Source organism: Canis aureus, chromosome 13, assembly GCF_053574225.1.
Source record: "Canis aureus isolate CA01 chromosome 13, VMU_Caureus_v.1.0, whole genome shotgun sequence".
Taxonomy (NCBI): Eukaryota; Metazoa; Chordata; class Mammalia; order Carnivora; family Canidae; genus Canis; species Canis aureus.
In genome coordinates, this window is record NC_135623.1 from 9,635,258 (window position 1) to 9,651,798 (window position 16,541).

The 16,541-nt window shown below is 49.3% G+C and overlaps 1 protein-coding gene across 34 annotated transcripts in view; it reads left to right on the forward strand.

Moving 5' to 3' along the window:
• MYCL (MYCL proto-oncogene, bHLH transcription factor) overlaps positions 1-16,541 on the forward strand; it is a 102,295-nt gene extending 85,754 nt beyond the window's left edge. For 21 of the 34 annotated variants that reach the window (XM_077844594.1, XM_077844590.1, XM_077844595.1 and 18 more), the window contains 4 exons: positions 6,944-7,381; positions 7,984-8,097; positions 9,117-9,621; positions 12,618-15,188. In XM_077844594.1, the coding sequence (XP_077700720.1) occupies positions 7,337-7,381; positions 7,984-8,097; positions 9,117-9,621; positions 12,618-13,213 (1,260 nt within the window). In that variant the 5' untranslated portion in view covers positions 6,944-7,336 and the 3' untranslated portion in view covers positions 13,214-15,188. Of the gene's footprint in view, positions 1-6,943; positions 7,382-7,983; positions 8,098-8,147; positions 8,291-8,558; positions 8,645-8,702; positions 8,799-9,116; positions 9,622-12,617; positions 15,189-15,857 lie in introns of those variants that run through there. The other 13 variants (XM_077844612.1, XM_077844611.1, XM_077844613.1 and 10 more) reach the window with 7 other exon arrangements.

A 16,541-nucleotide genomic window follows, 5' to 3' on the forward strand; every position in this document is an offset into this window, starting at 1 on the left:
TTGAAAGCTGCTCTTGTCATTTTAGGCCTGGCCCGCTCCCCAGGATGGCTTGCAGAGTGAGGTCCCAAATCTCCAGAACCATTTTCTCACCACACTCAAAATAAGGCCACATTCCTTAGGGTTCTAAGAAAAGGACTGCTTTTCATTGAAACTCAAGCAGAGGTAATAGAGCCACAGACAAGGGATAAGAAACCAGATTTTTATCTGATTAAATTCTTCTGGTGCTGGTGCCAAGGTCTTTCCTCTCCTTCCTTCCCCTACCTTCTCCCCAACTCTCCCTTCTCATCCTCTCTCACCTTTATCTCCTTAACTTCACCTGGAATTCTAGACATCTCTAAGGTTCAGATCCAATTTCCTTTCTCCAGAAAACTCTCTCAGAGCATCTGGCTCAGGAATCTGCCTAATGAAAGTGAGAGTTGTTGCAGCTTGTAAGGAAGAGGAGATTTCTGGCTAAACATGAGGATTGATCACACGTGTTTATCTTGACTCAGTCCTGAAACTTCATTAAAATGGTAGTAAGTGGATTGGGGGGAAAAAGTATAAACTCACCAAGGAAGGGAATGACTGTATTTTAATGATCACAGGGTTTCCTTTGGGGATGATGAAAATGTTCTACAATTAGTGGTGATGGTTGCATATAAAAGAAAAGAAATAAAGAAATGGGAGAATCTGGACCCCTGCCTCACACCATAAACAAAATGAACTCAAATGGATCACAGACCTAAATGTAAGAGCTAAAACTATAAAACTCTTGGGAGAAAACAGGAGTAAATCTACATAACCTTGGATTTAGCAATGGATTCTTAGGTATGATGCCAAAAAGTACAGCAGCAAAAGAGAAAATAGATTAATTTCATCAAATTAAAAACTTGTGCTTTAAAGGACATTGTGAAGACAGTGAAAACACAATTCACAGAATGGGAGAAAATATTTGCAAATCATGTATCTGATAATGGTCTAGAATCCAAGACACTCTAAGGACCTCTTACACTCACTGACAAAAAAGATAACCTGATTTTAAAAATGGGCCAAGGGTGGGGGGCTCCTGGGTGGCTTAATTGATTAAGTATCTAGCTCTTTTTTTTTTTTTTTTTAAGGTATTTATTTGTGATAGTCACAGAGAGAGAGAGAGGCAGAGACACAGGCAGAGGGAGAAGCAGGCTCCATGCACTGGGAGCCCGACGTGGGATTCGATCCCGGGTCTCCAGGATCGCGCCCTGGGCCAAAGGCAGGCGCCAAACCGCTGCGCCATCCAGGGATCCCCAGTATCTAGCTCTTGATTTCAGTTCAGGTCATGATCTCAGGGTCATGAGATGAAGCCCTTTGTTGGGCTCTGTGCTTGGGTGTGGAAGCTGCTTGAAATTCTCTCTGTCCCCCATCCCTCATTCTCTCTCTCTCTTTAAAAGAAAAAAATGGGGGCAGCCCGGGTGACTCAGCGGTTTAGTGCTGCCTTCAGCCCAGGGTGTGATCCTAGACACCTGGGGTCAAGTCCCACATCGGGCTCCCTGCATGAAGCCTGCTTCTCCCTCTGCCTGTGTCTCTGCCTCTCTCTCTCTCTCTCTTTCTCTCTCTGTGTATCTCTCATGAATAAATAAATAAAATCTTAAAGAAAAAAGAAAAGAAAAAATAGGTAAAGGATTTGAATAGACATTCTGGAAAGAAGATATACTAATGGCCAATAAACGCATGAAAAAGATGCTCAATATTATTAGTTGTTAGAGGAATGTAAATCAAAACCACAATGAAATACTACTTCACACCCATGAAGATGGCTATAATAATAATAACTGAAAATAACAAGTGTTGGTAAGAATGAGGAAAAATTGTCACCTTATGCTTTACCAGATAAGAAGGTAAAATGGTGCAGCCACCGTGGAAAACAGTTTGGCAGTTCCTCAAAAAGTTAAACATAAAGTTGCCATATGACCCAGCAATTCTGCTACTGGAATATGCCCAAGAGGGGGCACCTGGGTGGCTCAGTTGGTTGTGTCCAACTCTTGATTTTGGCTCAGATCATGATCTCAGGGTCATGGGATGGAGCCCTGCATTGGGCTCTATGCTCAGGGGAGTCTGCTTGGGATTCTCACCCTCTGCCCCTCTAAATAAATAAATAAATAAATAAATAAATAAATAAATAAATCTTTAACAAAAAAATTTAAAAATATGTAATAGTCAAATTTTTTAGATTTTTAAAAAGATTTTATTTATTTATTTAAGTTTTTATTTATTTATTCATGAGAGGCAGAGAGAAAGAGAGAGAGGCAGAAACACAGGCAGAGGGAGAAGCAGGCTCCATGCAGGGAGCCCGACGTGGGACTAGATCCTGGGACTCTAGGATCACACCCTGATCTAAAAGCAGACGCTCAACCACTGAGCCACCCAGGCATGACATCAAGGTTTTTTGTTTTTTTTTTTTTAAATCAATAGAAGGATTGGAAGTTTAGGAAATCTCCCAAAAGGTGAAATGAAACACACAGAGATAGAAATGAGAGACAAGATAAGAAAACGCTAGCAGGAGTTTCAGAAAGAGAAGGAAAAAGTGGAAGGGGGAAATTTTTCAAAAATATAATTAAAGAGGTGCCTGGGTGGCTCAGTCGGTTGAGCATCTGCCTTTGGCTCAGTTCTTAATCCTGGTGCCCTGGGATCAAGCCCTGCATAGGGCTTCCTGCTCCTCAGGGAGCCTGCTTCTTCCTCTCCCTCTGTCTGCTGCTCACCCTGCTTGTGGTCTCTGTCTTTCTGTCAAATAAATAAATGAAATCTAAATATATATATAATTAAATATATATTATATGTAATAAAATATATAAATATATACTATAAATTATATATAATTATATATGTTATATATATAATTATAGAAAAAATATATGTAATTACAGAGCAAATGGGTTTTCAGATTAAAAAGCTTATGGCAAAAAATGCAAAAAGATCCTGCAATGCAATTCTGACACTAACTTTCAGAGTTAGGCCAAACTTCACAGGCACGGTTCTCCATAAGACTGCCCTCATTTGAGACAGCAGCTGCAAGCTCAGGGTTTCCCAGGCCACCAACACTCGTGAGCAACTGGCTACAAATTTATGGGTTCCCACTACCGTTTCAGGTTTGATAACTCACTAGAACAACTCATAGATCTTAGGAAAATGGTATACTAATGGTTATAGATTTATTGTAGCAACAGGATACAAATCAGGACTAGCAAAAAGAAGAGACAAGGTCTTGGAGGGTCCCAAACGTGAAACTTCCAATGTCTTCTTCCTGTGGAGTCAGAATGAGTCACCCTCCCAATGCATGTGTGTGTAATAACATATACAAAGCATTGTTAACCAGGAAAGTTCACCTGAACTTCAGTGTCTAGTTTTTATTGGGCTTCCATTAGGTAAATAAGACTGGTTGAATGTGATTGAACTTGGTCTCCAGCCCCCTTTCCCCTTCCCAGAGGTCAGACTGATATCACTTGACCCAAAGCCCCAACCCTTTAATTACATGGTTGGCCTTTCTTGCTTGTCAATTACTATCTTGGGTCTCTTAACTATCTGGCTATCCAACTTATCTAATTTAACATATCTTAAACTATCTGGAGGCCCACCATGAGTAATCCATTAGCAAAAACTATCAGGGCCCATTATGAATAATAAACAAAGTCCTATTGCTTGGCAAATTCCAAGGATTTAGAGGCTACTTTCCAGGGACTGGAGACAAGGGCCAATCAACCGGTTTATTATACGACAGACCCACACCAAGGCATATCAGTGAAAAAATTTAGACTGTCAGAGACGAAGAGTGTACCCTAAAAGCCTCCAGAGAGAGAAACAAGCCATCTGTAAAGGTTTACATTTCAAATGATATCAACCTTGGGTGCCTAGTGGCTCAGTCAGAAGAGCATGTATGTGATTCTTGATCTTGGGTTTGTGAGTTCAAGCCCCATATTGCGTGTAGAAATTACGTAAAAATAAATTTCGAATGATCTCAACCTCGATGGCAACACTGGTTGCTAAGAAACAGGAAAGCAGTACATTTAAATTTTTGAGGGAAAATTATTTCTAGTTTGGTATTCTATACCCAACCATACTATCAAAACCAAAGACGAAGGTATAGTGAAGACAATTTCAGAAATGCAAAGTCTCAAAAATTTTACTTCCCAAGGACCTTTTCTCAGGCAGCTGCAGTAGGGTGTGTTCCAACAACGTGAGGAAGTAAATCAAGAAAGAAAAAGCAGGGATCCCTGGGTGGCACAGCGGTTTAGCGCCTGCCTTTGGCCCAGGGTGCGATCCTGGAGACCCGGGATCGAATCCCACGTCGGGCTCCCGGTGCATGGAGCCTGCTTCTCCCTCTGCCTATGTCTCTGCATCTCTCTCTCTCTCTCTCTGTGACTATCATAAATAAATAAAAATTAAAAAAAAAAAAAAAAGAGAGAGAAAGCAATGAGTACCAGAAAACAGGGAAGCCAACACAGGAGAGAAGCAAAGGGGATTTCCAGGATAATGGTGAAGGGAAGTTGCTGAATAAAAATTGTGAAGTAGGCCTAGACTCAACCAGTAAATTCAGATTAGAACAGGAAGCTAAAGGGTTCTAAGAGGTAAGTTTCCAAGAAAAAAATGGAACTGATAGATTGATTACTGGATGGGTTTGACCACATGAAGTGATCTTTGTAGCTCAAGTAAAAAATGTGTAGGGTCGAATTCATAATATGTAAAGAGAAATCTGCACAAAAGAAAAAAATGAAACAATTTAACTCTGAAAAAAAATGTGCAAGAAAGGAAATGTAGTCATAGGTGCTCCATAGTCACATAGTCAAAATACTGTAAATATTTAATATTTAAAAATCTAACTGGAGAATAAGGGAAGGCCAAGTATGTGGAGGTGGGAGGGGAAATACAAGAGCTACATCTTCTATTGTAGAATGTCAATAGGAATTTAAAAATCAGGAAAAAATAGATCATATTGGTCAAAATATGGAAGTAAATATTAGGAATAAAAAACAGCTAAAAGAGTAGTTGCCTTTGGAGACTGCGAATCAGGGGTGGTGAGGGCAGGGCAGAAGACTGCCTTTTTTTTTTTTAACCTTATCACCCACCTATTTGATTTTTTTAAGACCGTGTACACGTACTAGTTTGATTTAAAATGTTTTAAGAAAAATAAAGTAAAAAATTGAATGTCCCTAGGGTAGCATTTGTTATCTTGGAGAATTCATATCACCAGCCTGGATCCGGATATCACCTCAGAAAACAAAGCTGTTAGCCCTAAAAGCAGGAGCATCTCTATGGAACAGACACACATTAACCAGGCTCATGAGACCAATATTTCAAATCAGATGCCAATTCATTAATTTATAAGGGGAAGCAGGGCTTCGAAGCCAACTAGATAGATCTTCTTGTTCACTGGTGAGTGCATTCTCTCCCAGTGGGCGGATCTACATAGGGAATAGAGTGATTTTTAGCAGGTTGCTTGGTGATCCAAAGCACAAGTGAGGTGGGGCGGGGCGGGGGGGGGGTGAACTGGGTAAGATTTCAAAGAATGAGGCCTCCATCTCCCTTGTTCCTGGACCAGCATCTTTGTCCCCAGATAGACACTCTGGTGCTTGCCTTGACAACTCATTGCTCTCTGCTTCATTGGCTATCCACACTGCTCCTCACTGGCACCTTCTTTCTTCAGCTGCTTTAATACCTTTACTCAGGAGGTGCCTGGGTGGCTCAATCGATTAAGAGTCTGCCTTCAGCCCATGTCATGATCTTGGGGTTCTGGATGGAAACCCCCCATATCAAGCCCCATATTGGGCTCTATGCTCAGCGGAGAGTCTGTTTCTCCCTCTCCCTCTGTCAATGCCCCCACTCCGGCTTGCTCGCTCTCTCTCTCTTTCAAATAAATAAAATATTTTTAAAAACACCTTTGAGGTGCCTGGGTGGCTCAGTCGGTTAAGTGTCTGCCTTTGGCTCAGGTCAATGATCCCAGGGTCCTGGGATCAAGCCCCATGTCGGGCTCCCTGCTCAGCGGGGAGTCTGCTTCTCCCTCTCCATCTGCCACTCCATCTGCTTGTGCTTGCTCTCCCTCTCTCTGTCAAATAAATAAATAAAATCTTTAAAAAACAGTACCTTTTATTCAGGTTACAGTCTAGACTGGGCCTGACAGTTACTCTCTCTCCATCAGGTAGGTTGGCACATCTCTACCTCACAGCATTAGAAGCTTATATCCAGTCAAACAGGCAACACCTTTATAAAGCACCCATGATGTGCTAGGCTCTAAGCCCTGGAGTTACAGTGGCCAATAAGACTGACATTTGTCCCTGCCCTCATTAAGCTTAAAGTCTAGTAAGGAAGACAGACATTAACCGAAGTGTACATCTTTCAGCCACCATGAAGCTGGAAAGGTAAGATCTCAGCTGGGCTGGGGACATCGGATCTCCTTGCCCTCCTTCCCTTTGACCTTTCCCCAAAGCCCCTCAATAAAATGGTTTGATTCCTCCCCCCACAAAAGAAGTGTGCAAAGTGAAGGAGCAACCCAACTCTCAGAGACAATTTCCTTTATCTTAGTTCTTGAGGTGGGGTCACCTCATGGGTGCCCCTAGATATCACCAACTACAGTGAATCATGGAGGGACGCTCAGTGGGTGAGCATCTGCCTTTGGCTCAGGGCATGATCCCGGGATCCAGGATCGAGTCCCATATCAGGCTCCTTGCATGGAGCCTGCTTCTCCCTCTGCCTGTGTCTGCTTCTCTCTCTCTCTCTCTCTCTTCTGTGTCTCTCATGAATAAATAGATAACATCTTAGAAAAAAATAAAAGTCTTAAAGTTAAAAAAAAATGAATCATGGGGAAGGGCTGTTGAGTAAGAACTTTCATGTAAAAAGAGAAAAAAGATCCATTTTCCAAGCATAGAATCCCAGCCCCTTGTGGTTTCTATATCCCAAATCCTTCCAATAATGTTATTTCATGCTTAAATTTATCTAGGGTTGGTTTCTGTCATGTATAACCAAGCATCCTGACTGGTACTGCAACCATCTCAGACATCTGTGGACCAGAGAGGAAGTTACCAAAAGGCAGTTCCAAGCCTTCTGCTTTAGGACTGCAACCAAACCTAGAACCTTTCTGACCTGCACCTTCATTCAGCACAAAGCAGAGCACACAGCCTGTCTCAGTAAACTCTGGTTGGCTGAATCACTCACTGAGTCCACAAATATCTGCCAGAAGCTGTTCTAGGCACTGAGGTTCCCAAGCTAGTGAGAACGACTTGCTGCCTTCAAAGATGTCCCACATGCATTTTAGACCCAATATATTCAAGACTGATGGTGTCATCCTCCCTGCCTTTTCTCCCAACTCACACTTTTGGATGCTCCAACCACAATGAACCGCTTGCACTTCTCATTTCCCTATGCCTGGATGCCAACAGTGAGTACTTGGGTGTTCTTAGACCACAGGAGTGGGAGGAAAAGAGAGCAGGCAATCTGGTTGCTGACTGTAGACAGCGACCAGACTTTGAATGCCATGTAGAACATTCTATATGTATTGGCTGCTATCCCAAATTACTTTACTTGGCCTAAACAGAATGACCATATAGTTTGGCTTTTCTTCTCCCACTGAAGACATAGAAGATGGATGACGCAAAGGGCTTCTATGTCCATTATCTTGGCCACACATGCAACTGCAAGCAATGGTCCCATTTTACAGATAAGCAAACAGAAGCTTCGGGCGACTTGGCCCTATAGCTAGCAAATAGCAAAACGAAGGCTGCAATGAAGTTTCTTGACTCCAAACCCCATTTTCTTTCCTCTAGTACTACAGTTCCTACAGAGCTATTTTGTGTGTGTGTGGTGTGAGGGGAGAGTAGCCCACACGTAGATTCCGGGGAAAAATTCTCCTTACCACCAGCACACCAGGGGCTAAGTTAGTTTTACTTGCCTCTCTTCTTGGCCTAGTACCTTCGCTATCTTGTTAAAGAAACGCTCGCAGCAACCCTATAAGGTAAGTATTACCATCCCTTTATTTTATAGATGAAACTGAAGTTCAGGAAGGTTAAATCTGACGCTCCGAAGTCCAGCATCTTCCTACCTCGCTTCTCCGAGGTCCGGGTTTGCACCAACCGCAGTGAATTAACGGGCCAACAGGTGATAAAGAGGATGGATACCCGGGACCAGCGCCAGTTCAGGGCGGCGGGCCGCCAGGTGGCGCGGTGAAGGTGCACCGGGCCCCCCACCTTCACGCAGACCGCCCTGCAGGAGCACCTGAAATAAGCCCGCCCACGGGCTCGAGGGGCGGGGCAGGGAGTAGCCCCATTCCCCAGCCCGGGGTGGGCAAAGGGTGAGGTTTTAGGTTGCGTGCTGGGACCGTCCCGGCCCAGCTAAGAGTCACGCCTTCGCTAGACGACCCTGAACCGTGTCAGCTCGCGGCCTGCCCCGCGCCACCCAGCGTGCACCCCCTCCGGGCTGGGGGTCCAGGGAACCGAGCAGCCGGCGGGACCGACCCTCGACCGCCCCCACCTGTCGGGCGCGGGTCTGGCGGGGGGCGTGGCGGGGGCGGGTCGGGGGCGTGGCCTGTCCCGTAGGCCCCGCCCCCGCTCCCGAGCCCGCGGCGCACGACCAGATATAAGGCGGCCGGAAACAATGCGCCTGCATCTCGCGCTCCCGCGCCGATCCCGGGAGCGTCCGGGCCGCGGTGCGCGGGCGAGGGCGGGGGCGCGCGCGGGGGGGCGCGCTCTAGGGTGCGGGCCGCGCGCTCGGGGGCGCGCATGTGCCTGTGTGCGGGCTGCCGGGCTGCCCCGAGCCGGCGGGGAGCCGGTCCGCTCCAGGTGGCGGGCGGCGGGAGCGAGGTGAGGCGACGGGCGGCCCCGGGGCGGGCTGCGGGCTGCGTCCCGGGCTCCGAGCGCCCCCGCCCGGCCCGGCCGGGCCCTGGGAGCTGCGCTCCGGGCGGCGCTGGCAAAGTTTGCTTTGAACTCGCTCCCCGCAGCCCCGTCCGCGCGCCGCGAGCCGCTGCCCCGGGCACGCCGCCCCGGACGCGAGGGAAGGGCGCGGGCTGCCCGCCGGGAGGTCGGGGAGGGACGAGAGCGCGGCCGGCCGTGCCGGGGGACCCGGGGCGCCTCCCGGGCCGGCCCGCACCCCCGTCAGCCGGTCCCCCTTCCCTCCCGCAGGGAGCGGACATGGACTTCGACTCGTACCAGCACTATTTCTACGACTATGACTGCGGGGAGGATTTCTACCGCTCCACGGCGCCCAGTGAGGACATCTGGAAGAAATTCGAGCTGGTGCCGTCGCCCCCCACGTCGCCGCCCTGGGGCTCGGGTCCAGGCGCCGGGGACGCAGCCCCTGGCGTTGGTCCCCCGGAGCCGTGGCCCGGAGGGGGCGCCGGGGAAGAGGCGGAGTCCCGGGGCCATTCGAAAGCTTGGGGCAGGAACTACGCCTCCATCATCCGTCGTGACTGCATGTGGAGCGGCTTCTCCGCCCGGGAGCGGCTGGAGAGAGCGGTGAGCGACCGGCTCGCCGCCGGCGCCCCCCGGGGGAACCCGCCCAAGGCGCCCGCCGCCCCGGACTGCGCTCCCAGCCTCGAAGCCGGCAACCCGGCTCCCGCTGCCCCCTGCCCGCTGGGCGAGCCCAAGACCCAGGCCTGCTCGGGGTCCGAGAGCCCAAGCGACTCGGGTAAGGACCGCCCCGGGCCATCCAAGAGGGGGGCACCCCAAGGGTGGCCAAAACTCTGCCGCTGTCTGAGGTCTGGCATTGGGTCTTCGCAAGCCCTTCGGCCACCTCCCCTTTTCTCTGGCTGAAGCTGCCGGTGTAGCCCCCAGCGGTGTCTGTCTGGCACGTGGGTGTGTTAGTAAACAGTTTGAAGAAGTGGCGTGGGAGCCAGCGTCCTTTGGATGATGATCGGAGCCCCAGGGGACAAGGGAGACGGGGTGAGGCTTAGCGCTTAGAGAGGACGATCCTAGGATTGGACTGTAGGGGATTTCTGGCCTTCGGAGGCTGGAAGGGGTCCCTTAAGGGTCATTCCAAGCTTGAAGTTTTTTGTTGCTGCCACTTTCCGGGGGGAAGCTCACACTCCCCCAGGGAGAGAGGAAGCTGAGGAGCCTTTTGTGCAAAACCAGAGCCTTCGCCCTCTGAAAAATCTAGTTTCCTGTCTGCTTTGCTTTAAAATTACAATAATGCCCCCCCACACACACACACTTGCACCTCCCACCCTTTACCACCAGTGCCCCACACAATCACCCACCAGACAGGCAGCAGAGCAACGAACGCTCCCCATTAACAGCTGGAAAAACTGAGGCTTAGAAACGGGAAATCACCAGAAGTGAGCCCCATCTTCTTTGGCCCAAGGGTCCATTTGCAACCAGGCATTTCCTCGATGTTTCCAGGGTCTTCATGGTAGCTTATCCGAAAAGGGCTACATCTTGCTTTGTTGCTTTGGCCCGAGTAGGAAGAGCAACCTCTAGTACCTTCCTAATTTGACCTGTGGTTCTGTGTAGCGGCTTCCTTGCATTCAACAAATGTTCACTGGTCCCTACTTGGTACCAAGCTCTGAGCCAGATGCTGGGGTCCCAGATCTGAAACTCCAGCCTCCTCCTCCACCCTTGGATGCAAATTTAAACCTAAGGGCCGACTTTGAGCATCCTGTGCCACCAAACTATGTCGTTCTTAGCCTAGCCTCTTAAATCTCTACCCATGAGAGAGACCGGAGAGGGTGCTTTAATAGCGTGCCACTGACTAGCATCAGGTAAATCAGGACCTAGAAAACTCACCGTAGCTTTTAAGAATCACTTTTACGTGACTGTTTGAGAGGGAACTGGGGAGTGGGTATGGAAGTTGTCATACACTTGAGGGGAAAAATAAGGATAACAAGAAATTAAAAGTCAATTTTTTCGGTCCACTGTGTTAAGGTCATTTTTAACCTGCCTGCTTTCAACACCAAGAGCTTGTGTTTGTTTAATGGCTGCAACGGGAGTTTTGAGATCAAGAAACCAATAAAGATGTATCTCTACAAAAGCTTGGTGGAGTGGTAGAGTGCAAAGAGCATTGTTTGGGGGAGTTTGGAGATCTTTAGTTTGAGATCCAGAACATTACAAAGGTGATATGCGGACATGGCTGATCTGGATCTCAGTTTCCCCTTCTGCACGCGAGAGGGTTGAACTTGATTATCCAGCTGAGGCCATTTCCTTGTCTGGGTAGAGTTAGACCATCTCTGAAAAGAATGGTATCTTCCGTTATTGCTTCCTTAGGCAGAACCTTACGGGCTATGAGGTTTTAACACTGAACTATTAAAAGGTTTGGGATGTGGGGAAGCCTCCTGAATCATTTTCTGACTTGCCCTTTAACCTGAACCTGTTCGCAAGCTCCTGGTTCACTCACAGGCCACATGGCCCAGAACAAAATGCAACAGATTGCAAACAATGAGGGGGGGGGCGGGGAGAGTGACTGACGGCGGGGCTCAGCCAATGGGGGCCAGGGGCCGGGTGAGACGGCATTCCAAACACAGCTCAGCCAGCCAATCCCGGGCCTCGTGGTCAGGAGGGCTGAATGGTCAGGTTTTATTAATGGAGAAATAATGCGATTGTCCACACAATGGAAGCCTTCCTGACAAAGGGGCTCAACCATCCTGATATGCAAAAGAGGCCCAGAACTGGGCGCTTCTGTGGTCAGGCCGCGATGCATTCGGGTGGCCTCCTATGTGGGGGCTGCAATATGTGCGAATCAGGAAGGCTTTCCCCTCACCGCCCCTCTCCGGGGTTGAGTAGCCTGAGACACCTTTGAGCCAAGGGATGACGGGGGGCATTTCCAGGCGTCCCCAGGCCCCTGGTGTCTTGGCCCTCCCACCAGGACGTTCTGTTGCTGCTCAGTTCCCTGCCCCTCCCCCTCCCCCGGCACAGGTCGCTAGGAAATGGTCGCTTGTATCTTTGTGAAGTTCCAGCAGCTTTTGCAGACAGGCGATTGCAAAATCCAACCCCCTTCTGGTCCAGGGAAGGGGGTGGGGCAGGCGACCTATAAATGATGGATGACTAGAAACCCATTGAAACCAGGAGCAAAATGCTCCTGAGGGAGACCCGTCCCCCACCCCCGTGGGTGAGGAGGGATGGCTTGTTGCCCTCCCTTCTCGGAGTCCTCAGCTGAAAGGATAGCAGAATAGAGAGGTAGGGGAATAATAGGATTTATAACTTGTGAAAAGTAACAATTCCCCAAGTGCAGACTGTGCTGGGCCGGAACAAAGGGCAGCTCTGCCCACAGACCCCTCATTTACAATTCTGATGGGGCATGAAAGAGCCCGACGGGGGAAGATCTTTACAGCTAAACTTTGTCCCAGGCCGGTAGCTCTTTCTCTCCATCCCCTCCGTGGGGGAGGGGAGCGCCTGGGCGGACTGGGGGCTGTTGGCTTGGGTCTGCCTTTTGTTCTTATCTAAGCCTTGCTGTGCAAAAGGAAATTGGAGAATATTTTCCTTCTTGCTTCTTCCCCCTTCTTTCCTTCCCGCTGCCCTTACCCCGTTACAAATGAATCCGTTGTCTTGCTCCTCACTTGGATCCGTTTATAACTAAGTGAGCGGAATGTCATCTCCTTTCCCAAGCCCCAGCATAGGGTGTGTGTGTGTGCGTGTGCGGGTGTGTGTTTCTCATGGGGTGTGTTTCTTCTCTGGATCTCTCTTCTTGGACAGAGGGTGAAGAAATAGACGTCGTGACAGTGGAGAAGAGACAGTCCCTGGGTGTACGGAAGCCGGTCACCATCACGGTGCGGGCGGACCCTTTGGACCCCTGCATGAAGCACTTCCACATCTCCATCCACCAGCAACAGCACAACTACGCCGCCCGCTTTCCTCCAGAAAGCTGTTCCCAAGGGGGGGCTCCAGAGAGAGGTCCCCAAGAAGAGGCTCTGGAGAGAGACGCCCCAGAGGAAAAGGAAGAAGTGGATGAAGAGACTGTGAGTCGCCCCCCCGTAGAAAGCGAGGCTCCCCAGTCCTGCCACCCCAAACCTGGCAGTTCTGACACCGAGGATGTGACCAAGAGGAAGAACCACAACTTCCTGGAGCGCAAAAGGCGGAACGACCTCCGTTCTAGGTTCCTGGCCTTGAGGGACCAGGTCCCCACCCTGGCCAGCTGCTCCAAGGCCCCCAAGGTGGTGATCCTGAGCAAGGCCTTGGAGTACTTGCAAGCCCTGGTGGGGGCCGAGAAGAGGATGGCCACGGAAAAAAGGCAGCTCCGATGCCGGCAGCAGCAACTGCAGAAGAGAATTGCCTACCTCAGTGGCTACTAGGTGACCAAAAAGCCTGACTGCTCTGTCTTACAGAGACCTGAGTTTATTTTCTAACCTTCCTTCTCCCCCTTAGTAATTTGCACATTTGGATTATGGAGGGACAGTCGGAACTGTACATTCCAGAAGGTGGTGCGGCCTTAGGGGAGGCAGGGCATGCCCTCCAAGGCAGGGCTCGCGTTCTTGGGAACCCTGAAACCCAGCTCTCCCTCCTCCCTGACTCCCAGGAGCACTGGGTCTTCTCTGGCGCCTTTGGCTTCTCAGGCAGGCAGCTGACCGAGGAGACTTGGGGTCGGCCTAGCTCACTAGCTCGGAAGAAAAGCCTGACAGATGCTATGCAACAGGTGGTGGACGTTGTCGGGGGGCTCCAGCCTGCATGAAATCTCACACTCCGGATGAGCTTGAGGCTGGGAAAGGATGCTCCCGCTGGTGTCTCTGGGGTGACGCTAGGACAGCTGGGCCCGGACGTCCTCCCTGAGGCTCTTCTTTCCAGGAGACACACGAGCTATCTGGGGTGAAGACAAGCTCACAGACTTGATCAACATGGACCGTTACCTCACTGACAGACACTTTACAGTAGCTGAGGAGTTGGAAACCTTTAATATATATATAATGATGTTAGCCAACACCCCTCCTCCCACTCTCAATGCTGCGACCTTGAGAACATTTAAAAGAGCTTGACCTCTAAATTCTTTGTCTCCTGAAGCCCTCTGGGCCCTTTCCTCTGAGGGAGAAAGCATTCTGTCCTCACAAGGGACTTTTTTGTTTCCTTCTGCCTTTGTTATGCAATGGGCTCTCCAGCACCCCTTTCCCAAGGTCAGAAATATTTCCCCAAGACACTGGGAAATGGGTCCTACTAGACTGTGGCCTGGGGAAGGCTTGGAGTCCTGGCTGTGAACTTGTTATCTGCCCAGGTGTTTTCCAGTTTGGAATCTTTCCTCCAGGCAGATGTCAGGCACCTCAGAGGGAGAACTATACCACTTCCTCTTTCCCACTTCCCTCTCATCTCAGACCCTGACTGGTAAGTTTGAAGTTCTACTAGAACCATGCAGGCTGTCCTTCTAGGGCAACTCCAAGGAGCTTGCTTGCTGGCTTTGCAGCCACCCTCTGGCCCCTTGCCAGCCTGACATGAGTCAGATCTCTTTCCCAGAGTCTGGGCCTTACTGGAGTTCTTGCTAGGAGAGTTGCTGGGACTCATCCAGGGCTCCAGAAGGTGGACTGGTTTCCTGGTGGGTTTTAAAGGAGCTTCCAGAAGCTCTGCTTAGCTGACCATGGATTTTGCCCCAGGTGAACCTGGTACCTCCAAGTGGATTCCAGGTGCCGCCTCCAGTCTGGAAAGGCATCCAACCCAACAGGTGTCCTATGGGCCAAGCTCAGCAGCCCCTAAGCCTGGCCTGGAAGAAAGATCAGCCCCTCCAGAACTCTGCCCAGGGCAGCAGGTGCCTACTGGCTGTGGTTTTATAAGTGGAGGAGGGGAGGATGGTGGAGCACTCTTGGGGGGTCTGGAGAGCCAGCTGCTACTTCCAAACTTAGGCACAATGGTCTGTTTCTGAGGTTGCTTCCTCGCCTCGGAGAACCCCAGCGGAAGTTTGGAAAAAACCTCTCTACCTTCTGGAGTATGGTTTTCGGGAGCCAACTGACTTCTGGAACTGTCTTTGGAGAACAGGTGGGATGTAGGTTACTGATGTATCACCCGAATAGCTTGTGTTTTATAAGCTGCTGTTGGGTCTTAGATTGGGAGCAATGGTTTGTTTTATTTGTGGGTTTTTTTTTTTTTTAATACTGTATTTTTGTATGCCTTTTGCAAAGTGGTGTTGTTTTTGTACAAGAAAAAAACTCTTGGGCAATTCTCATGTTGCAAGAGTCTGATTTATTTTGAAAGGCAAGTTTACCTGAAATTTTGAATTTGTTGTGATTATCAATTGCCTGATTTTAAAATGTTGCCTTCTGGGACTTCTAATAAAAGATTCCTCAAACATGTCAGAGTGGGGGCACCTTATGCCAAGTCCCCCTAAGCCAAGGAAAACTATTTCAGGGTAACCACCAGTGATCCGGAGGGTTGCATTTTTCTAACCATGTTGCCAACCAGGTCATTCCACTTTGGGTTCCTGAAATGCCATTTCAGACATGTCTAAACAATGTAGGTTGTGTACTTGGTGAACATGAAATTCTTTTGTGAATTGCACAGAGTGCTGAATTTGTACTTCAGAAGGTTTGAAATCCCAGTTCCACTACTTAACTTCTTCTGTGCCTTTTAGCTTTACCTCTCTGACCCCTAGTTTCCTTGTCATAAAATGGGGATAAACACTACTACACAGGAGGTTGGCAGGTATTAATGAAGTAGTAGACCTCTTTTTTTTTTTTTTTTTTAGATATTTATTTATTTATTTGAGAGAGAGAAAGAGAGAGTGCGAGCATAGCAGTGAGGAGGGGCAAGGAGAAAGGGAGAAGCAGACTCCCTACTGAGCAGGGACCTTGACATGGGGCTTCATCATAGGACCCCAGGATCATGCCCTGAGCCGAAGGCAGATGCTGAACCATCCAGGTTCCCCGAGACTGAGGTTCTAAGAGTGAAAACAAAACAGCCCAAAGTTACTCCACTAGTAAATGAGTTAGGATTGAAACCCCCTTTTGCCTATCTCCACAGCCACAGGTCTTCATCACGGCCTAGTAATGCCAGCCTGTTTTGTTAGCATGGGGTGTGTGGAGGAGGTAAGCATGAAATTCCAGCACTTAACTGCCTGTTGCAATCGTCCCTCCTCGGGACCATGGTGCCGGCCACTTATTGGGATGAAGTGGAGCCAATGTTCCATGACCAGTCACTGGGCCACGTCTGTGGGCTGGGTGGGTCAGTCCTGGTTAGGCCAGAGAGGCCCCTCTGGGACTGGGACAGGCCAACAGTTGCTGTTGGGAAAGGCCATGAGCATCATGGCGGAGGGAGGCCACTTTGCCTCAGCCAATTCTTCCTTACAGCTCAGACTTGGTTGGTAACGCCTGCCTGTTCTCCCTCTGTCATCGGGGAGCCTGAGTAGAGTCCAAAAGCTACCCTAAAGCCCTCACGTTGGCAGAGGGAGCCTCATCACACTGTGTAAGTACACCACCTCTGCCACAGGGACCAGAGCGGATTTTTGCTCAAGGTCCCAGAACAAAATCAGAGTCCCAAACCCAGTCTCCCGGCAGGTAAGCTTTCCACTCCATCCCCACTACCTCTCTCAGTCACCAAACCTAGTGTAGAGATGTGCATTGCTGGGAATCTGAAAACTCCCAATTCCCTCTTCTAGTGCTAGTCACTCTGTGCCCAGGATACTCCTCCTTCTTCTTTCTCACTCCC